This window comes from Equus quagga, chromosome 2 (genome assembly GCF_021613505.1).
Source record: "Equus quagga isolate Etosha38 chromosome 2, UCLA_HA_Equagga_1.0, whole genome shotgun sequence".
NCBI classification, from domain to species: Eukaryota; Metazoa; Chordata; class Mammalia; order Perissodactyla; family Equidae; genus Equus; species Equus quagga.
The window spans coordinates 104,428,395-104,446,238 of NC_060268.1; the positions used below are offsets into that span (position 1 = coordinate 104,428,395).

Here is a 17,844-nt window from a genome sequence, read left to right on the forward strand (position 1 = left end):
TTAGAGAAATGAGATGCGTAGCTTAAAAGCTTTCCAGCAAGAAATTCCCCAGGCCCAGACAGCTTCCCTGGAGAGTCCTACCAAACACTGAAGGGAGAAATCAGGCCAGTTCTACAAAAATTCCTCTAAAAATACGAAGAGGATAAAAAACCTTGCAAGCCATTCTCTTCTTTATTCTAATATAAAACCAAAGACATTACAAGAAAAGGAAAATACAGACCAATACCTTTAATGTATCGTGACTAAGCGCCATTTATTCCAGAAATGTAATGTTGGTTTAACAGCTGAAAATCAAATTTAAAAAAGGACCTCAACCCGTACTTCCTACCATATACAAAACTTAACTCAAAACTGATCATAGACCTATACGTATAATCTAAAATCATAAAACTTCTACAAGAAAACACAGAAGACGATCTGCGTGACCTTGGGTTGAGCAAAGATTTCTCAGCTTCTACACTAAACGCACATCCAAAAGAAAGCATTTATCAATTAGACTTCATCAAAATGTAAAGCTTCTGCTCTGTGAAAGACATGATTAAGAGAAGGAAAAGCAGAAGCCACAGGATGAGAGAAACTATTTGCAAAACATGTATCTGACAAATGACTTGTATCCACGATTTGTCTAAAAACGAGAAAACAAACAATCCAACAAGAAATGGGCAAAGATTTGAAGAGATACGTCACCAAAGAAGTTATATAGATAGGAAATAAGCACATGAAAAGATGTTCGACTTGATTAGTCATTAGAAAAATGTAAATTAAGATAATCAGATACCTATACACAACTATGAGAATGACTAAAACAAAAAAGCGAAGTAGGCGCTGGCAAGGATGCACAACAGCCGGAACAGTCACGTATTGCTGGTGAATACAAAATGGTAAGATTACTTCGGGAAACAGTTTAGTAGTTTCTCATAACCTTAAACACACACTTACCATGTGGCTGAGTGATCTCATTTCTGGGAATTTACCCAAGAGAAATGAAAACTTAGATTCACACAAAAACCTGTATCTGAATGTTTATAGCAGCTTTACTCACCCCCAAACCACCAAATGTCCTTCTGCTGATGAATAGATCAACAGGCTGGTGCATCCATACCCCAGAATACTACTCGATACAGAGGAATGAATGCTGGCCCCAAATCTCAAATGCGTTTTTGCCAAGAGAAAAAAGCCAATCGCAACAGACCGTCTATAAAATGGAATACTGTATGATTCCCTTTATGTGACATTCTAGAAAAGGCAAAATATACGGGCAGAGAACAGATCAGCAGCTGCCAGAAACTAGAGTTTAAAGAGAGTTTGTGTTTACGAGGCACGAGAGAATCTGGGGGAATAATGAAAATGTTCTATATCTTGATTGTGGTAGGGTCTGCACAACTATATTTTGTTAAAACTCGTCGAATTGTACACTAAAAAGGTTGATTTTAAGTTAATTATTCTTCCAAAAACCTGACCTAAAAAAGGAGTATTATTATATACCCATCAGAATAGCTAAAATTTCCAAACTGTCTGTGCCAAGCATTGGCAAAGGGAATTTTATATACTGCTGCTAGGAGGGGGAATTTGCACAGCCACTTTGAACAGCCGTATTGCATTCTCTACTAGAGCTGGTCACATGTATACCTAAATCCAGCTATTCCATCCTGGGTATATACTTAACAGAACCGTGTATGCACCTTCACCAGAAGGCAGGTAACAGAATATTCCTAGCAGCATCCTTTGTAAAACCCCAAACTGATAAGGATGCAGTGACATTTATTAGTGGAATGGATAAATGTTGTGAAATACTCATTCATTGGAAACCTATGAAGCAATGAAATCCTATAAACTACAGGTACAATCAATGCAACGGAGGAAACTCATTAGCCACCCTAAGTGGAAGAAGCTGGATTTAAAAGAAAATGTATGATTCCATTTCTATAATGTGCAAAAGCAGTCAATTTTCTTCTTTTTTTTTTTTCAGGAAGATTAGCCCTGAGCAAACATCTGCCACCAATCCTCCTCTTTTTTGCTGAGGAAGATTGGTCCTGAGCTAACATCCATGCCCATCTCAAAATTTCTTCATGGAGTTACAAGCTAGGACAGTGGAGGGAGGAGCAGTGTTGAGAGGGAAACTAAGGAAGGTCTGCACGGTGGTAATGTCATTTTATTTTCGGCGACTGGACAGTGATGACACAGGTGTGTCCACTTTGGGATAATTCTTTGATGTTTACCTTTCTGCATCATGGTCTATGCAGTTTATGTGTTATACCCTGTTAATGAGTTTTATCAACCAAAATGAGATAATATTTCATGCTCATTAGTTTAGTAAAATATCAAGATATCTAGGTTACAGGTAGATAGATATGTAGGTAGGTATGCAGGTAAATAGATGATGGATAATTTGATGATAGATGATAGATAGATAGACAGATGATAGATAGATGGATGGATTGGTGTAGACATAGAGATAGATGTATAACTGACAATATCTTGTTTAGAGAACACGGGCGTAAAGAAGAGATTTCGACACTGCTTGTAGAGCTCACATTGGACACAACTAATAGGGGAAGCAATTTGGTGTTTTCTAATACATTTAAGATGTTAGCATCTCAAATCTACAAAATCTAATCCCAAGTCTCATTATTAGGCAAATATCTGAATAAACCACTTCATTCACTGAGTGGCTTCAGACACTGTACTCGTGCACATTAGGAGCGGTCAGTGTTCTCCAGTCCGTCCACTACAGAAACTTCCCCAGCATGTCCATGCTCCACATATCCTGGACTGGTTGGGTCTCTTGTATGAAATTTTTACAACAAAAAAATTAAATTAAAAAATATCCAGGGCTGGCCCCATGGCTGAGTGGCTAAATTTCCACGTGCTCCACTTGGGTGGCTCGGAGTTCGTGGGTTCGGATCCCGGGTATGGGCCTACTCCACTCATCAACTGTGCTGTGGAGGCGTCCCGCAGACAAAGTAGAAGAAGACTGGCACAGATGTTAGCTCAGGGCCAATCTTCCTCACAAAAGAAAAGAAAAATCCTTGGAAATAATCTCATGCTTAAAACACTCCTTACTCTTAGTGCAAAAAAGGTTTTCAGAAGTTGATTGCAATTGCAAAAATTAAAGAACAAATAAATAGATAAATTATAAATCAATCAAATATTGGAAATGAAGAATATGAACTGTTCCTACAATTGACTATCACATGACAAGAAGCATGAATAAACTTAACCTGCACATGGAGATGACTCTTACTGGTTTAATAATTACAGGAATAAAATCAAGTTACAGAAGAATTAAAAAACAAAACTAGAGTGGCTATATTAATATCAATGAAAGTAGATTTTAGAATAAGGAATAAACAGGGATGTTTCATAATGATAAAGGGGCCAATTAATCAGAAAGACATAACAATCCTAAATGTGTTTACACTAATAACAGAGCTCTAAGTATATGAAGCAAATTAAAATCATGATGAAAAGGGTAATGAGTAGCATCACCCACCCATCAGATTGGGAAAATTCTGACAGTCCCAAGTGTTAACAAGGATACACAGCAATGGGCATTCCCATACCCTGCTTGCAAGAATATAAACACTGTATTAGTCATCTATTGACGGGCAACAAAATACCACAAAATGTAATGGCTTAGAACAATAGATCTTTATTTTCTCACACTATCCTGGGTCAGGAATGCAGAAGTGGCTTATTGGCTCAATCTCTCATGAGGCTCCCTCAGTCCACATCCCCAGTGGACCACTTAGTGATTGAGCAGACCACTCTGACCCTCAGTATCTTCATCTGTAGAATAGTGATCATTCTAATCCCAGCCTCGTGTGATGGTAATGAGGATCAGCTGGGTTAGTGTGGGTAGAGCACTTAACCTATTGCCTGACACCCACTAAGTCCTCATCAGTGTGCTCCCCTCGACCACATCAGCTCACTGCTCAGCAGAGGCCTGGCATCCGGGGGGCCTGGCTGCAGACAACCCCAGTGAGCTCGGCTGGGCCCTCCAGGCCATCCAGCCACAGAGATGCACTCCTCCCCACACACCCCTGGCTGCCAACCTGCCTCGCCTATACGCCTTCTCTGCATGAACAGGAGGGGCTCACTTTATGGCCCCTTGAGCTCTCAGGGAGCAGACAGGGGACAGGTCCATCAGGAAAGCTGCACGTGCCTAGGCAGGTTACACCGGGGATGAGAGCCCCACACCTTGGCCCCCGGCCTTGGGTCCTGCGGCTTCCGGCAATGCCTGGAGGCCCAGCTATCATCAGGGACACTGCAAAGGAATGTCGGATTCTCCCAACGTCAGAAGGTGCCACCCCCGGGACAGGGGACTGGACGGGCAGGAACAGTGGGCGAGGCAGTGGAGAATGTTAGACTGCGTAGTGGCAGCCCCAAATGACCCAGCCCCCAGGTCGGCTACAGGGGCATCTCCTCAGCTCCAAAGTCTCCTAAGAATGTGATGTTGGGGGATGGTGCTGGAGGAGGGGCCGGGAGGGAAGCTCAGGCGTGTCACCATTCCAAGTTCCTCTGAGACGGGGAAGGGGAGAGAAAAGCCTGGAGCTCTTCATTCACGTGCTCCCCACCTCCAATGACAACGAGGCTAAGACGGGCCTGCAGGGCCGTCTGTGGCCCGAGGTCGTGGAGGCACTGGGGCACCTGGGCTGCTGGGTGAGGGAGCCCAGCGGGGGGACAGGCTCCCGGCCTCATAAGCTCCATCATTCCTAAGTCATCCCACCAGTAAACAGAGAAGATCTGCCCCATAAAGATGGACTCCAACTGATGCCATCGCTAATCACTGGCAATAAAACCGCTAAATAAAGAACAGAGACGAAATGATAAATCTCCGGGAGGGATGCCCCACAGAGCCATCAGACTTGGGAGATGAGCATTCGTTCACAGACATTACCACCAGGCATGCATTATTCATAAAATAGACATGGAGCTCAGTTGATAATAAAAGGAAAGGGGACCCCAGCCTCCCCCACCCCAATAAAGTCTCCCACCATCCCTCAGCCTTGGCGCTGAGCTCCGGCTAATATCAGCTCCGAGGCTGGTGAGGCTGTTGGATGACGCCCCAGCCCTGGGGAGCCGCCCAGCTCCCGTTCTGCCACTCCCGAGAGGCAGGCAGGACTCCCCGGATTTCTCCTGCCAACTCATACCGGGGTCCAGTCCTCCTTTCCATGATTCAATGAGTCTCCCCTACTATTGTTGCATAACAAATTATCCCAAAGCTTAGCACCTTAAAACAGCAAACGTTCACTGTCATGCAGTCCTGCGAGTCAAGAGCTGGGCATGGCTGGCTGGCATCTGGCTCAAGGTGTCTCATGAGGTTGCCGTCAAGCTGTTGGCCTGGGTTGCAGTCTCATCTGGAGGCCCCTGGGGAAGGGTTTGTCCAGGCTCGTCCAGGTGGGCCTGTGGCCTGAGGCCTCCCTCGGTTCCTCACCCCGGGACCCTCTCTACAGGATGGCCTAGTGACGTGGCCGCTGGCTCCCCCTCCCCACAGTGAGCAGTCTCCAAGACAGAAGCCACCATCTTTTCGTGGCCTAATCTGGGAAGCCACATCCTATAACTTCTTCTGTTCATGAGAAATGACTTACTAAATCCGGTCCACACTCAAGAGAAGGAAATTACACGGCAGGCGGGGGTCATTTTAGAAGCTGCCTGCCACACCGGCTACACGTGAGTGAGTGGGGGTGACGAGATGGGCTGACAGGCAGAGGGGCCCGCCAGCTGAAAAGAAGCCACAGAGCCAAAGAAGGTAAGAGAAAGCGGAGGGAGGGTGGGAGGGAGGGAAGAAGAAAGTTTTTTTTAAAAGATGAATATTTTCTCCCAAGTTTATTTGCATTTCCTCCCGCAGCACAAAATGCTCAGAAATTAACAAGGAATTTGTGGATTCGCATCAACCCCACATCTGCTCCTTAATTGCGCCATAAACGGGATGGTGCAGATACCAAAAAATAAGGAGAGTGAAAAGACTCCTTGGAGAAAATGGGGCAGTGGGCGTGGCCGGCAGCCCCCGCCTGTCTGACATATGTCCCTCCTCTTCTCGCCAGCACTCCTCCACCCACACGTATGAATCCTGCCCCTACAAGAGGGGCTGACCCATAGAGAAACAGGAACCAACAGAAACACCATCTTTTCAGGACGGGAACAAGCCAGCCCAACTTGGACAGCTATGGGGGTCCCCCTCTGTCCTCAGGGCTCCATCTCACCGGCCCCATGCAGGGCTCATCCCAGAGCAGCTGCGGCCCTGGCTGGTTCCTGGGAGGAAAGAGCTCAGAAAGAACACGGGCCTTTGGCCCAGGACTGTCACTGGGGAGCCAGCTCTGAACAGACATCTAGAGAAAGAGAAATGGACACTAATGAAAACAAGAGAGTGGACACGCCATTCATTTCCCTGAGTAATTGATGACCACTTAGACAGTGAGGGAAGGGCGGAGCAGAACTGGAGCTCCGGGAACTGATAGAGCGGGGATGGCAGACAGCCTCGGTGGGTCCCAAAGATTGGACGGAAGTGGCCCAAAGGCCCTCGTAACTCTGCTCAGGACTTCCCCAAACTCTCACACTTTCTTCCATATCTTGTCCCCATTGCACCACCTACCTATGCACCTCCAAGGAGGCTTGGGGAGGACTGGCTAGGGTCAAGTTTTCCTCCGCATGTTGGAACAGCAGGAGGACCAGCCCGGACAGCCTGGGAGACTGAATCAGACCCACATCCCAAAGGGACCAGAGGGATGGCGTGCATCCTGGGTTCCAGTTGGCCTCCAGCCCCCAGCTCCATATCCTCCAGCCCACTCTGCTGCATTGACAGGCTCCCTTGTCCTCTGGCTTCCATTCAGACGATGGAGAACTGACCAGGAACCAGGAGCAGGAGGAAAGCAGGCAGAAATATTTATTCCCCTGGCTCTCTCTCCGGGAGACTGTGGGCAGGCAGTGGATGGATTCCTCTCCCGAAGACCGATGCTCCTGTCCAGCAGCCCTCTCCAAGTGACAGGACCCACTGATTCCAGTGCCCTCCCATCAGGTCCAGGGGGGGAATGGCTCTCCACTGTCGCCAACCCCTGGGTGCTTCACCACCTCTGGCTGGCTTCCCTTTATGCCACCTACACGCTTGAAAACGGTCCCTCTCTTAAGCTCTCCTCTGTCCCCTGTGGGAGGGTGCCTGCTGGACCCTGACTGATAGAGATGGCTCAGAATCAGCCAAGAGCTGGGAGCTGGTGAAGCCACGGCAGGAGTGATAACTGGATGGAAGAGGAGGCAGGCCCCAAGGCCATGCGCTGAGCTGCCCAGGTATATCTGATGGCTGTGCAGAGGTGTCCGGTTGCCTCAACAGGCTGAGGTCAGTGTGCAGTGCAGCCCACATTCCAGGGGGCCCTGTTGGGGACACCCAGTCTGCTCCCAAGTTGGGACATGACCTCTGCAGTGGCTTTTGAGGGATGAGAAGTAGGGTGCTCGGCTCCCCACGTCAGCAGACAGAGAATGAGGCCGTCTGCCTTGGCGCTGACAGGGCCGAGGGCCTGCCTCCACTTGGAAGCCCCGGGAAGACGCACCAACCAGTCTGCTGACAGACGCTGCAGACAGCAGGACGCACCTCTCTCTCCAACAGGCGGGAGGGCTCGTAACAGTTTGGTGTCCCCACAGACCGGGCCTCCACTCTGAGACAGGAACGGCAGGAAAGGGAGTGTAGCAAAGGCGAGGAGCCAGGGCCTTGGCGTTGGAAGACACCAAGTGGAAATTCTGGCTCCGCCCATTCCCAGCTGCTTGACTCTGGATCAGTCACTCAAACCGGCTGAGCATCACTTCTTTGCGATGTAAAGTGAGAAGAACAATGCTAACCTTGTAAATGTGTGTGAGCATCAGAAACCATAGGTGAGAAGCGTCAGGCAGAATGCCTGGCATGTGGGTAATACCCATAACTGATCCTTACTTCTGTAACAAAAGACAAAATCAACTGACAACTGCGGATTCCAATACTTTTCATAAGGCCCCTGCTGTCCGCCCTCAGCCCACATCCTCCACTCCTCTCTCTCCACCCCAGGGCTCCCCGGCTTTGCTCTTCTCACTTGGGGCAACACTGACTCTTTTTTTTTTTTTTTGAGGAAGATTAGCCCTGAGCTAACTACTGCCAGTCCTCCTCTTTTTGCTGAGGAAGCCTGGCCCTGAGCTAACATCCGTGCCCATCTTCCTCTACTTTATACATGGGACGCCTACCACAGCATGACGTGCCAAGCGGTGCCATGTTCGCACCCAGGATCCGAAACAGCAAACCCCCGGCCGCCGAGAAGCAGAACGTGTGAACTTAACCGCTCCGCCACCGGGCCAGCCCCGATACTGACTCTTGACATGAACACATCGACTTTCCCACAAGCAGGATTTCCAAACATCATACGGCAACCTCTAGATCAACTTTCTCAGGCCAAAGTTAAGGCTTTGGAACCTCAGCTGATGAAGGAACGTTTTAAGCTCAGTAGTCAACAGTTTAGTATCAACATATTTATTAAGACAGCAGTGTTTGTGTTACACCAGACGCTACTGACCCGTATTATGTTTAAAAAAAATGTAAAGGGAAAAGTCAAGTTGCTAACTGGAATTAAAGCAGGAAAAGACAAACATCAAGAGGCATGCTGCTCCCACAAACCTCTGCTTTCGCTCTGATGTTCATGGGATCGACCTGAGCTCTGGGTGTTATCTGTGTGAGTGAGGAAGAAACCAGTTGAAAAGCATTGGCCGAACACCAGGAGGAAACATGGGGGCAAGCTTCTCGAGGCTAAGTGCATGGAGAGAGGGAATGCAGACATGTGGATTGAGAATTAGCTTCAGAAGAACATTCCAGAAGCAGAACTACACTCACTAATATGGAACCGTCCCCAGAGTATGCATTTAAGAGAAAAAAAGCAAAAACCAAACAGTGTGTGTGATGTGCTACTATTTATATGCACATCTCTGGACAGATACGCAAAACCAGGCAGCAGTGGGCATCTCTAGACAGAGAAGCCAGAAGAGGGAAGGTCGGCAATGGGGAGAAGCTATAATTTGCCCCACTTCCTTTCTTTTCTCACCAGGTGATTGTAGGTTGTAGTATAATGATCCAAATGCAGAGAAAATTCGTGCATCCATATGTCATACTCACAGCTTGCCATAGATTCCTTGGCCAAGACACACAGGCTGGCATTCCATCTCCTCTTGACAAATTATCCCAAAAAGTTAACATGACATCACCAAAGTCAACTTCACATTTTCCTATTCAATCCTTTCCAGAATCCCCATCAGCCAGGTTTTTTCACCTTGGAGACAGTTTCCTCCAAGAAGAACATGAAACGATGATCAACATCACTGATGATCAGGGAAACTCAAATCAAAACCAGAAGGAGACATCACGTCACACCCGTCAGGATGGCACCATCAATGAAACAAACTAACCAGTGCTGGTGAGGATGTGGAGACATTGGAACCTCTGTGCGCTGTCAGCGGGAATGTAAAATGGTATGGCCATTGTGGAAAATGATGTGGTGGCGCCTCAGAAAATTAAAACTAGAACTACCGTATCATCCAACAATCCTACTTCTGGGTGTATATCCCAAAGAATTGAAATAAGGGTCTCAAAGAGATATTTGAACACCCATGTTCATAGCAGCCTTATTCACAGTAGCCAAAAAGTAGAAGCTACCCAAGTGTCCACTGATGGAGGAGGGGACAAACAAAATGTGGTATACGCATGCAATGGAATATTATTCAGCCTTAAAAAGGAAAGAAATTCTGACACGCGCTACCATATAGATGAACCTTGAGGACACAGTGCTAAGTGAAATAAGCCAGTCACCAAGGATAAATACTGCATGATTCCACTTAGATGAGGTCCCAAGAGTAGTCAAACTCACAGAAGCAGAAAGTGGAATGATGGTTATCAGGGGTTGGCAGGAGGGGGAAAGAGGGAGTGGTTGTTCCATAGGTACAAAGTTTCAGTTGTGCAAAACGAAAAATTTCTGGAGACTGTTTGTACAAGTATATGTTAAGAACATATGAATATACTTAACACTGCTGAACCGCACACTTAAAAATAGTTAAGATGATAAATTTTATACGCATTTAACCACAATAAAAAACAAATAAATAAAAATGAATTTCCTCTGTCTCATATGTGTCACTGTATGTTATCTGACAGAGCCCCCGATTGTGATACGGTTACAGGAAAATATATACGTGATGAGATTTCAATATCCCTCCCAAGAAAATTAACACGTGTAAAAACTGGTGAAATCCAGTGAGGTCTGTAGTTCCGTTAATAGACTTGTATGAATGTCAATTTCCTGGTTTTGGTCATTGTACCAGGTTATGTCAACGTTATCTTTAGGAGAAATTGAGTGACAGGAACTCTACTGTTTTTGCAAGTTTCACATGAGTCTAAAAGTATTTCAAAATAAAAAGACGTTTCCAATGTTTGGAGAATACGTGATGTTTTGTAGCTCCCTGCAGACAGACCCCACTTTATCAGGTATGGGATGCAGTTCGACCTCTGGACAGAGGACTCTCATGCTTCCCAGGTGCAGCCAGGGTGGAAACACAGTCTGTCTGCACAGCACGCCTGGTGCCCCAGCATCCCTTCCACCCTTGGGTGTGTCTCCAGGGCCCACAGGGCTCTTCCGCCCTATCAGTCTGATCAGCACCTGGGAGAGCTCTGGGCCCTCCTCTGCAACCGTAACCCCGAGTGCCAGCACGGCACCCCAGATCATCTCATCCCACCTAATCCTCATTTGCCTCCATTTCGCAGATGAGGAAGCTGAGGCTTGGAGACAGCAAGGGACTTGCTGAGGTCCTACAGCCAGTGGTGGGGACAGGTCCTGGTTTGAAGGCCAGGTCTGGCGACACCCCCACTTGGGCTCCCGTGCCGCCATACCGGCCCCTGGCAGCAGGTGCGAGGCAAGCCAGTGGGACCGGGGTGCTAATTCAAGGCTGCCGGGCAGAGCAGCTGTTCTCTGAGTCCTGGCGGCCTGGGGCCACGCCGCTCTTCTGTTCCCGTAGATGGAGTGGTCCACTTAGGAAGAGCTCTCTCCCGGCTGCGGGGCCATTAGCTCGCTGACTCCTGGAAAACCATTTGGCCAGCGCTGACAGATGTGGCCATTACACAATCACTTAGCCCCTCTCGCTGCCCCATCCAGACCTCGGGAAGGGGAGGGGCCGCAAGGCCTGCAAAGCCCAAGGGAGGGTCTGCACAATTCACTTCCTGGCTGCCCGCCTCCTCTCTGCCCTTCGGCAGCACTGGGCCAGGCCAGGGCTGCTGCAGCGGGCAGCAGCTTCCAACAGTGTGGTCTCAACGTGCTGCCAGTGACCTTGTTCTCCTGACAGTTGATCACAATCTGCTTCAGACTCAGCATCTCCCTTATCTCACAGCAAGCCTATGACATCCAAATTGGGATTATTATTTCCCCTATACAGATAAAGAAATGAGGCACATAGGGGTTATGTAGCTCGCCCGAGGTCACAAAGCTAACAGAGTCAGAGAAAGGGTTGACCTGAGGGCTCTGATTGCCAGACCTGTGGTACTTTGCCCACTTCACACCAGCGCCATCCTGCTGGGGTGTTATCACGTATGGGGAACTCAAACGGCCTCAAAGCAGGGTCTCCAGGGCCAGGGCTAAGGCCACTCCTCTCTGCCGAGGGGAGGCATGAGAACTTGCTCCCTGGGAGTGCCTGCCCCGTTGGCAGAGCCCAGGCAGCCCTTGACCCGGTGGGCCCCCAGCTTGGGTCCTTTCATCCTATGCCTGCCCCACTCTCTGCACCCTTTGCTCCAGCCGGATGAGTGTCCTCCCACTAGTGCAGCCCAGACACGGCTTTGCAGCCATTCAACAGCTGGCAAAGCCCTCTCCCGCCAGCAGCACAGGCCTCCCAGGAGAGGGACACTGTGCCATCCGGGGCACCCAGCTGATCCGGGCCGCAGCCCCAGCACTGTCTGACAGTTCCGGGTTCCTGCCCCAGTGCTGGTACCCAGATGCACCCAGCTGAGGCGGGGGAACCAGAGGCAGGAGGGAGGGGCAGTGCCCGAGTCCCAAGCAAGAACACTCAAGAGCAACGGCCCGTCTCCCGCCCACAGCCGGGCTCGGGAAAGAAGCAGCTTTGCCCAGCAGGGGCTGTCCTCCCGACTTGGAGGCCTGAGAGCAGAGGGCACATTGCAGCAGCCAGAGAAGGCTCACCCCTGAGGCCCAGCCTCCTCTGGCCCACCCAACAGAGTGCAAAGAGAAGACACAAGATGCTTCCAGGGTACCAGACAATGCTGATCCCACCGAGATGCCTTGCTTTGTGTCTCAAAAAGAGGCAACTTAACAGTCCAGGCAGGGAGCAGCCCCTCTTCTCTAAAGTGTCCTGCTTGCTGGGTTAGGGGGTAGATCCTGGTCTATCCAAACACATCGCCAAAGCCCGGCCCAAGTGGGCCAAGCAGATTCGTTCTCCCAGGGTCCGGAAGGACTCCAAAACTACAGTGAACTTCCACCTGGGGAACCTGCGAGCGACCCAGCAGAGGGGCAGAGCTGCAGGGGGAAGAAGAGAGCAGACAGCCAGCGAGAAGCAGAAAGGACGGAGGGACCAACAGCCCTGCCCCTGGGTGCCTGTCCCACTAGAGTCCCAGGGCTAGAGGCCCAGCCATCCTGAGCTCCACGGCGTAGCTCATATCCTTCTCACAAAAAACTGACCTCAGTAGTTCCCATTACTTGCAACTAAAGAGGCTTTTCTAAGACATCCTTTTTCCCTCTCCTCCGCCCCGGCCCCCTACACCTGCCTCCCAGCACCACAGGTCCCCATCCGGATGCCACGCTCTCAGCCACCAACGAGCCTGCGGAGGGATTGGGGACTGCCACATCCCCCTTCTGAGCAAGTGGGAGGGCGTGACTTTCCGGGAAAGGCGCATCCACAGGCTCTGAGAGCCAACCCACCTGTTTCCTTCTTGAGAACGGGAGGTTTTCACATGAAAAACGTCTTCAAGCCCTTGACGTGTACGAGGCTTGGTGGAACAGAGCTAGCATTCATACCACACTTCCTCTGCGCCAGTTAGCAACCAACTCATGTAATCTTCAAAGAACGCTATGAGGCTGGTACCATTATGGTCCCCGTTTTACATAAGACAGCATGGAAGCACAGAGAGGTTGAGTGACTTGCCCAGAGTCACACAGCCTGGAAGAGGTGGGATTTTGAACAGGTAGCATGAGCTCTTAACCACTTCACTCAGGTTCTGAATTCAAAAAGTGTCGCTTTTCCTGGTGAAGCCAAAAATTTAAGAAGAAGGGAGAGCGAGTTTCCATGATGTGGAGTGGTTGGCCCCTTCCCAGGGCCCTTTCTTGCTGGAAAAGCCATTTGAGGGGCCCAGGAGCTCTGAGCACCATCAACATTGGGAACCCCTGCTGGGTCTGCCCTTGGACAGGTTGGCACAGATGCAAAGGCCAGGTGTGCTGGCCAGGGACAAAGTGGGGTCAGGCGACCTCTGCCCCTGCCAGGCAGGACTCAGGAGAGGCAGATGGTGGGGTGGCCCGTCCTCTGCTCCACAGGCCAGCCCAAGACAGAGCCCAGAGACAGTGAGCAAAGGCACAGCATAGTTACCCCAACTCTCCACCTGCCAGACCTGCCAGGACACACTGACCCTGGGTAGGCCTCCACTGCCCTCTTGGCCCCTAAGACCGAGCCCAGTTAATCTCGTTAATTCACTTATTTAGCACTCCCTGTATGGCGGGCAATGAGGCCCAGCTCTCCCTCTTCCCATGGGAGGCTACCAGCTGTGTAACTTTGGAGAAGTCGTCCAACCTTCCTGGGCCTCGGTTTCCTTATCTGTGAAATGGGGAGAGTAAGACTTACCTCTCTGGTTGATGGCTGGGCCTGACTGAGCTAACCTCTGTCATGTTCCCAGGTGTGAGCAGGGGCAGGGGCTTCACAAATGGGGACCAGTTATTGAGGGAGGTCTCTCTGCCCAACTGAGAGGCCAAGCGCTGGGTATCCTAAATAGAGTGCCAACCGCGGGATGGGGACCGGGGCCTCTGAGCCCCCAGTGTCCTATGCCAGGGCTGCCCACCTCCAACTCCCTGCCACCCCCACTGCTGCTCCTGGTCCTAGCAGGATGCCATCCCCAATGAGGCTGCATCCGTCCATCCTTCTGTCTGTCCCAGGACAAAAAGGCTGAGTCCTGCGGGCGCCGGCAGCTCAGGGAGGGCACCAGCCTGCACAGAGGCCCTGTCTTGTCCTGGCATCGGCTACAAGGTTCCTGAACCAAGATCTCAGAGCCCTCCACCATTTCCATTTGCGCGCTGACCAAAGCGGAGAAGCGCCCCGGCCCAGGCCTGGCGCCCAAGGGCCACGAGGAACAAAGAGAGGAGCTGCGCTCTTTCTGTCTTTCTTTTTAACTCTTCTAAATTTATTCGGGTATTTAAACAAACAGAAACTACATCATGCATGGTTACTTTTTGCCTTTGTACAACAAAACTAAGGACTCCATCTCTGCAGAGGTCTGGTGCTTCTTTTTTTTTTTCCTTTCAGGAACATGAGGCAGACTTTTTGATGTTACCCAGTTTTGCACAGTCACTAGAGTGTCGCATCATGAATTATTAAATCAGTGCTTCGTGGTAATACATAATTTCTTATCAATTATTCATGCTAATGTGTGTGTAGTTTACTTAATTGTGTTATTGACGATCAAAAGTAATTTCCTGAACGTCCTCAAGGACACAAAATTTAATCAGCGTAACTACTTTTCAGATGCAATGCTGTTAAGTATTCTTAATTTGCTCAACAGTTCACTTATTTATGTACCTTTCTGGAGGAAATACGAGTTTAATCAAACAATTAGATTGAAGAGTTAGTGTACATAAGGGCTGAAGCTTACATCGTTCCACAGAACATTCGTAATTACAGGGAAGAAGTGGAAGCGACTTCGCTGCTTTTTGGCAAGTCGCATCATCTTTATACTCAACAAGCAAAATACAGCAAGAGGAAGGAGCTGATTTTTTTTTTTTTAAAGAGACAGTGTATTTTATCCAACGCTTTTCGGTCATCAGAGACGAGGCACAATGCACTGAGGATATTATTCTGGGGGTCTTCTTGGGGGAAAGGGTAAAAAGGATAAAGAGGTGATCTGAAGGGAGAACCTTTTGATTATAATAACCAAACAGAAAATATCCTGAAAGCAGTGACGGTTTGCATGGAAACACCATCAGGAAACCATCAAAGATGGCAACCTTTCCGGTAGACGCCCCGCCAGAGGGACACAGCTGACACTATTGCACATTTCCCCTTTGAGCTCTTCAAGTTGACCATCCACACGGGAGAAAACACACACGCTAGACGGAAACGGAAATCCCCATGAAATTTGGCCCTTTGGAATGAATCCTCTTCACGCCCCAAGGAAGCCCTCTTCTCAAGCTCCATTTCTGCACATATGCCATTCTCGTCTCATTTCCCACTATTTCTTCAGTAAAAAAAAAAAAAAAAAAAAAAAAAAAAGCCACCACTAAGGGGGCCCCTCCATGTGCCAGGGACCTTAGGAAAAGCAGTTCATCCGGATGCGTCCTTGCGTCAGAGGCAGTCCTGGGGGTCCTTCCTCCTCCAAGGGACAGAACACTGCTTCCCGATTGGTCAACTGCCCACCGACCTGGAGTCTAGTCCAGTGCTGTTGGGGGGCTCACACTCGCTCTGTGCCTGCAGTGTCAAGATGGTGGCCCCAGGTTATGGAGCTGATGGCCTGTCTGATTGGCCCGGCCTCCCTGGCCGGAAGTGCCCAGTGGAAACTGCCAGGGGCAGAGCCACCACGGACCCCTAGAACAGGCTGTGTGGCATCAGCCCCTTCCCACCCGACATCTTCTCACCTTCCGACCCAACCAAGCGCCCAACCAACATCCTCCAATGGGAGAAAGGAGGGCGTTGCTGCTCGTCTTGGTGGAGGGGAACAAGAGGGGGTCGGGGTTACAGCAGTTTCCTGGTTCTTAATGTAACGGGGACGGTCCCGTTTCAGAGCATGACACTTAGCCCTGGGCATCTCCCAAGGACGACTGTGCCACAGTTCTCGGGGTTGACGAGTCCTTCAAAGGTGGCCCAGGAAAGGAACAGGAAGGCGCTGATGACCAGCTCCACTTCCCTCCAGTGCTCCTGGACCTGGATGGAGACCCCAGGGGTCTCACCACAGGGTGGGCTCTGAGTACCCTGGGGACCTGTCACCAAAGAAGCCAGGACAACACAGCCCCGCCGGCGGGACTCCAGAGGCACCCTCCAGATGCCAAGGGGGCTGCGATCTTCCTTCCCCTCCTGGGTCCTCGAGGAGGCCCTGGGCTGCAAGTTTCTCCTTGCTCTTAGGAGAGTTTTCCACGGGGGCTGAGGTTGGGAGAAGCAGGGGGCGGGGAGGGCGCCTGGCGTGGGCTCCCGGGACCCTCATACACTCTTCTCCCCCTCGCTGTGGTCCTTGGTGGGGGGGGTCTTGTCCTGGCTGCCGTCGGGGGGCGCCGGCTTGGCTGCGGGGCTGGGGCTGCTGCTGCTGGAGCCCAGGAGGTTGGCTGACTGCAGGACGGCCTCCGAGTGTTCGCGAGCCTTCATGCGCAGCGCAGCCACACTGGCTGTGCGGTTGCTCTGGCAGCCGTAGGTGGGGAGGAAGGAGAGCCCCATGGGGTCCGGGACGCAGCAGGAGCACAGCGGGCCCCCTGGAGGGAGAAAACAACAGGCTGCCGTCACTGTCCACGTTCTGTCTCTCAGAACTTGGGGTGGGGCCAAGGGGCTGACTGACTGTGGCTCTAGACAGTAAAGTGAGCAACGACAAGTGCTCAGGACCCCAAGGATGCACAGTTTAAGAGATCCAGTTGACTGTCCAAGGGATTGTCAGAGAGTGAGGGAGCCTAGTCAGTCCTGATTCCCTCACCAACCAGCTGTGTGGCCTTAGGCCAGTATCTTAGCTTCTCTGAGTCTTGGCTTCTCCTTCTGTAAAATGGAATCACACCTACCTCACAGGATCATTATGAGGATCCAATGAAGGAATCCCACACTCCCCAAACTATTTGCCCAAGCATCCCTAAGAATTCACAGGGGCACTGGAGGGATGCGCTAAATTTCTGAAGTCAAGGGACACCCAGCCACATCCATCAGAGGCCGTACAAACTGCTGACTGGAGGCAGCTCCTAGCTCTAACGCGAGATCACGCTGCACTCCTCTCAAGGATGTCATATTTTTGTGAAGCTGAGTTTTGCAATGTTTTGCAAGCACCACACAAAAATCCACATGGAACATAAAATGAGGGTGATGGTGTCCAATGTGATTCCAAGGTCGGAGAAGCCGCACAGGGCCCATAGGGCACACAGCTCATCGGAAAGTAACAATGGCTATTTAAGAATCAAAGGAAAATATTATTTTTCTTTGACTCATAAATATTATACTTCAAATAGCTACTATGTTGTTGGGACCTAAATACTTACCGAGTTGCTTGGACCTAACCCTTTAAGGAAGAGAACCATTAGGTATTTCTTGTGGCCCAAGAGTGTCCTGAAAAATTAACTGAGACCCTCAGGGCACCGTGAAAGAAGATTTGAGAACTTCTGAAGGAATCGGTTTGGAAAGCACTTAGCACAGGTCCGCTGTATGGAACGGGCCTCAGGAACAAGTGCCAGCCCCAAGCCTGCAGGCCAGCTCTGCATGAACCACTCCAAGAACAGACCCTCTGCTGGGCTGGGTTTGAGGAGCCTTCCTCTTCAGGCGTCCTCCTCAATCATGCGTTTATTCCATGGCTACCCCGTGAGCACCTGGCGCTGTTCTGGGCCCTAGTGACTAATCTGCAGGAAGAAGGCGGCAGGACTCTGGCCCCAGGGAGCCCAGTTCTGGGGACAGGCACACGGGAGCCTG

The 17,844-nt window shown here is 50.2% G+C and overlaps 1 protein-coding gene across 1 annotated transcript in view; it reads right to left on the bottom strand.

Moving 5' to 3' along the window:
• Window positions 1-16,389: 16,389 nt before the first annotated feature.
• DRGX (dorsal root ganglia homeobox) overlaps window positions 16,390-17,844 on the bottom strand; it is a 30,555-nt gene continuing 29,100 nt past the window's right edge. Inside the window, exon 6 of the mRNA XM_046649127.1 lies at window positions 16,390-16,655. Coding sequence (XP_046505083.1) covers window positions 16,390-16,655 — 266 coding nt within the window. The remainder of the gene's footprint in view (window positions 16,656-17,844) is intronic.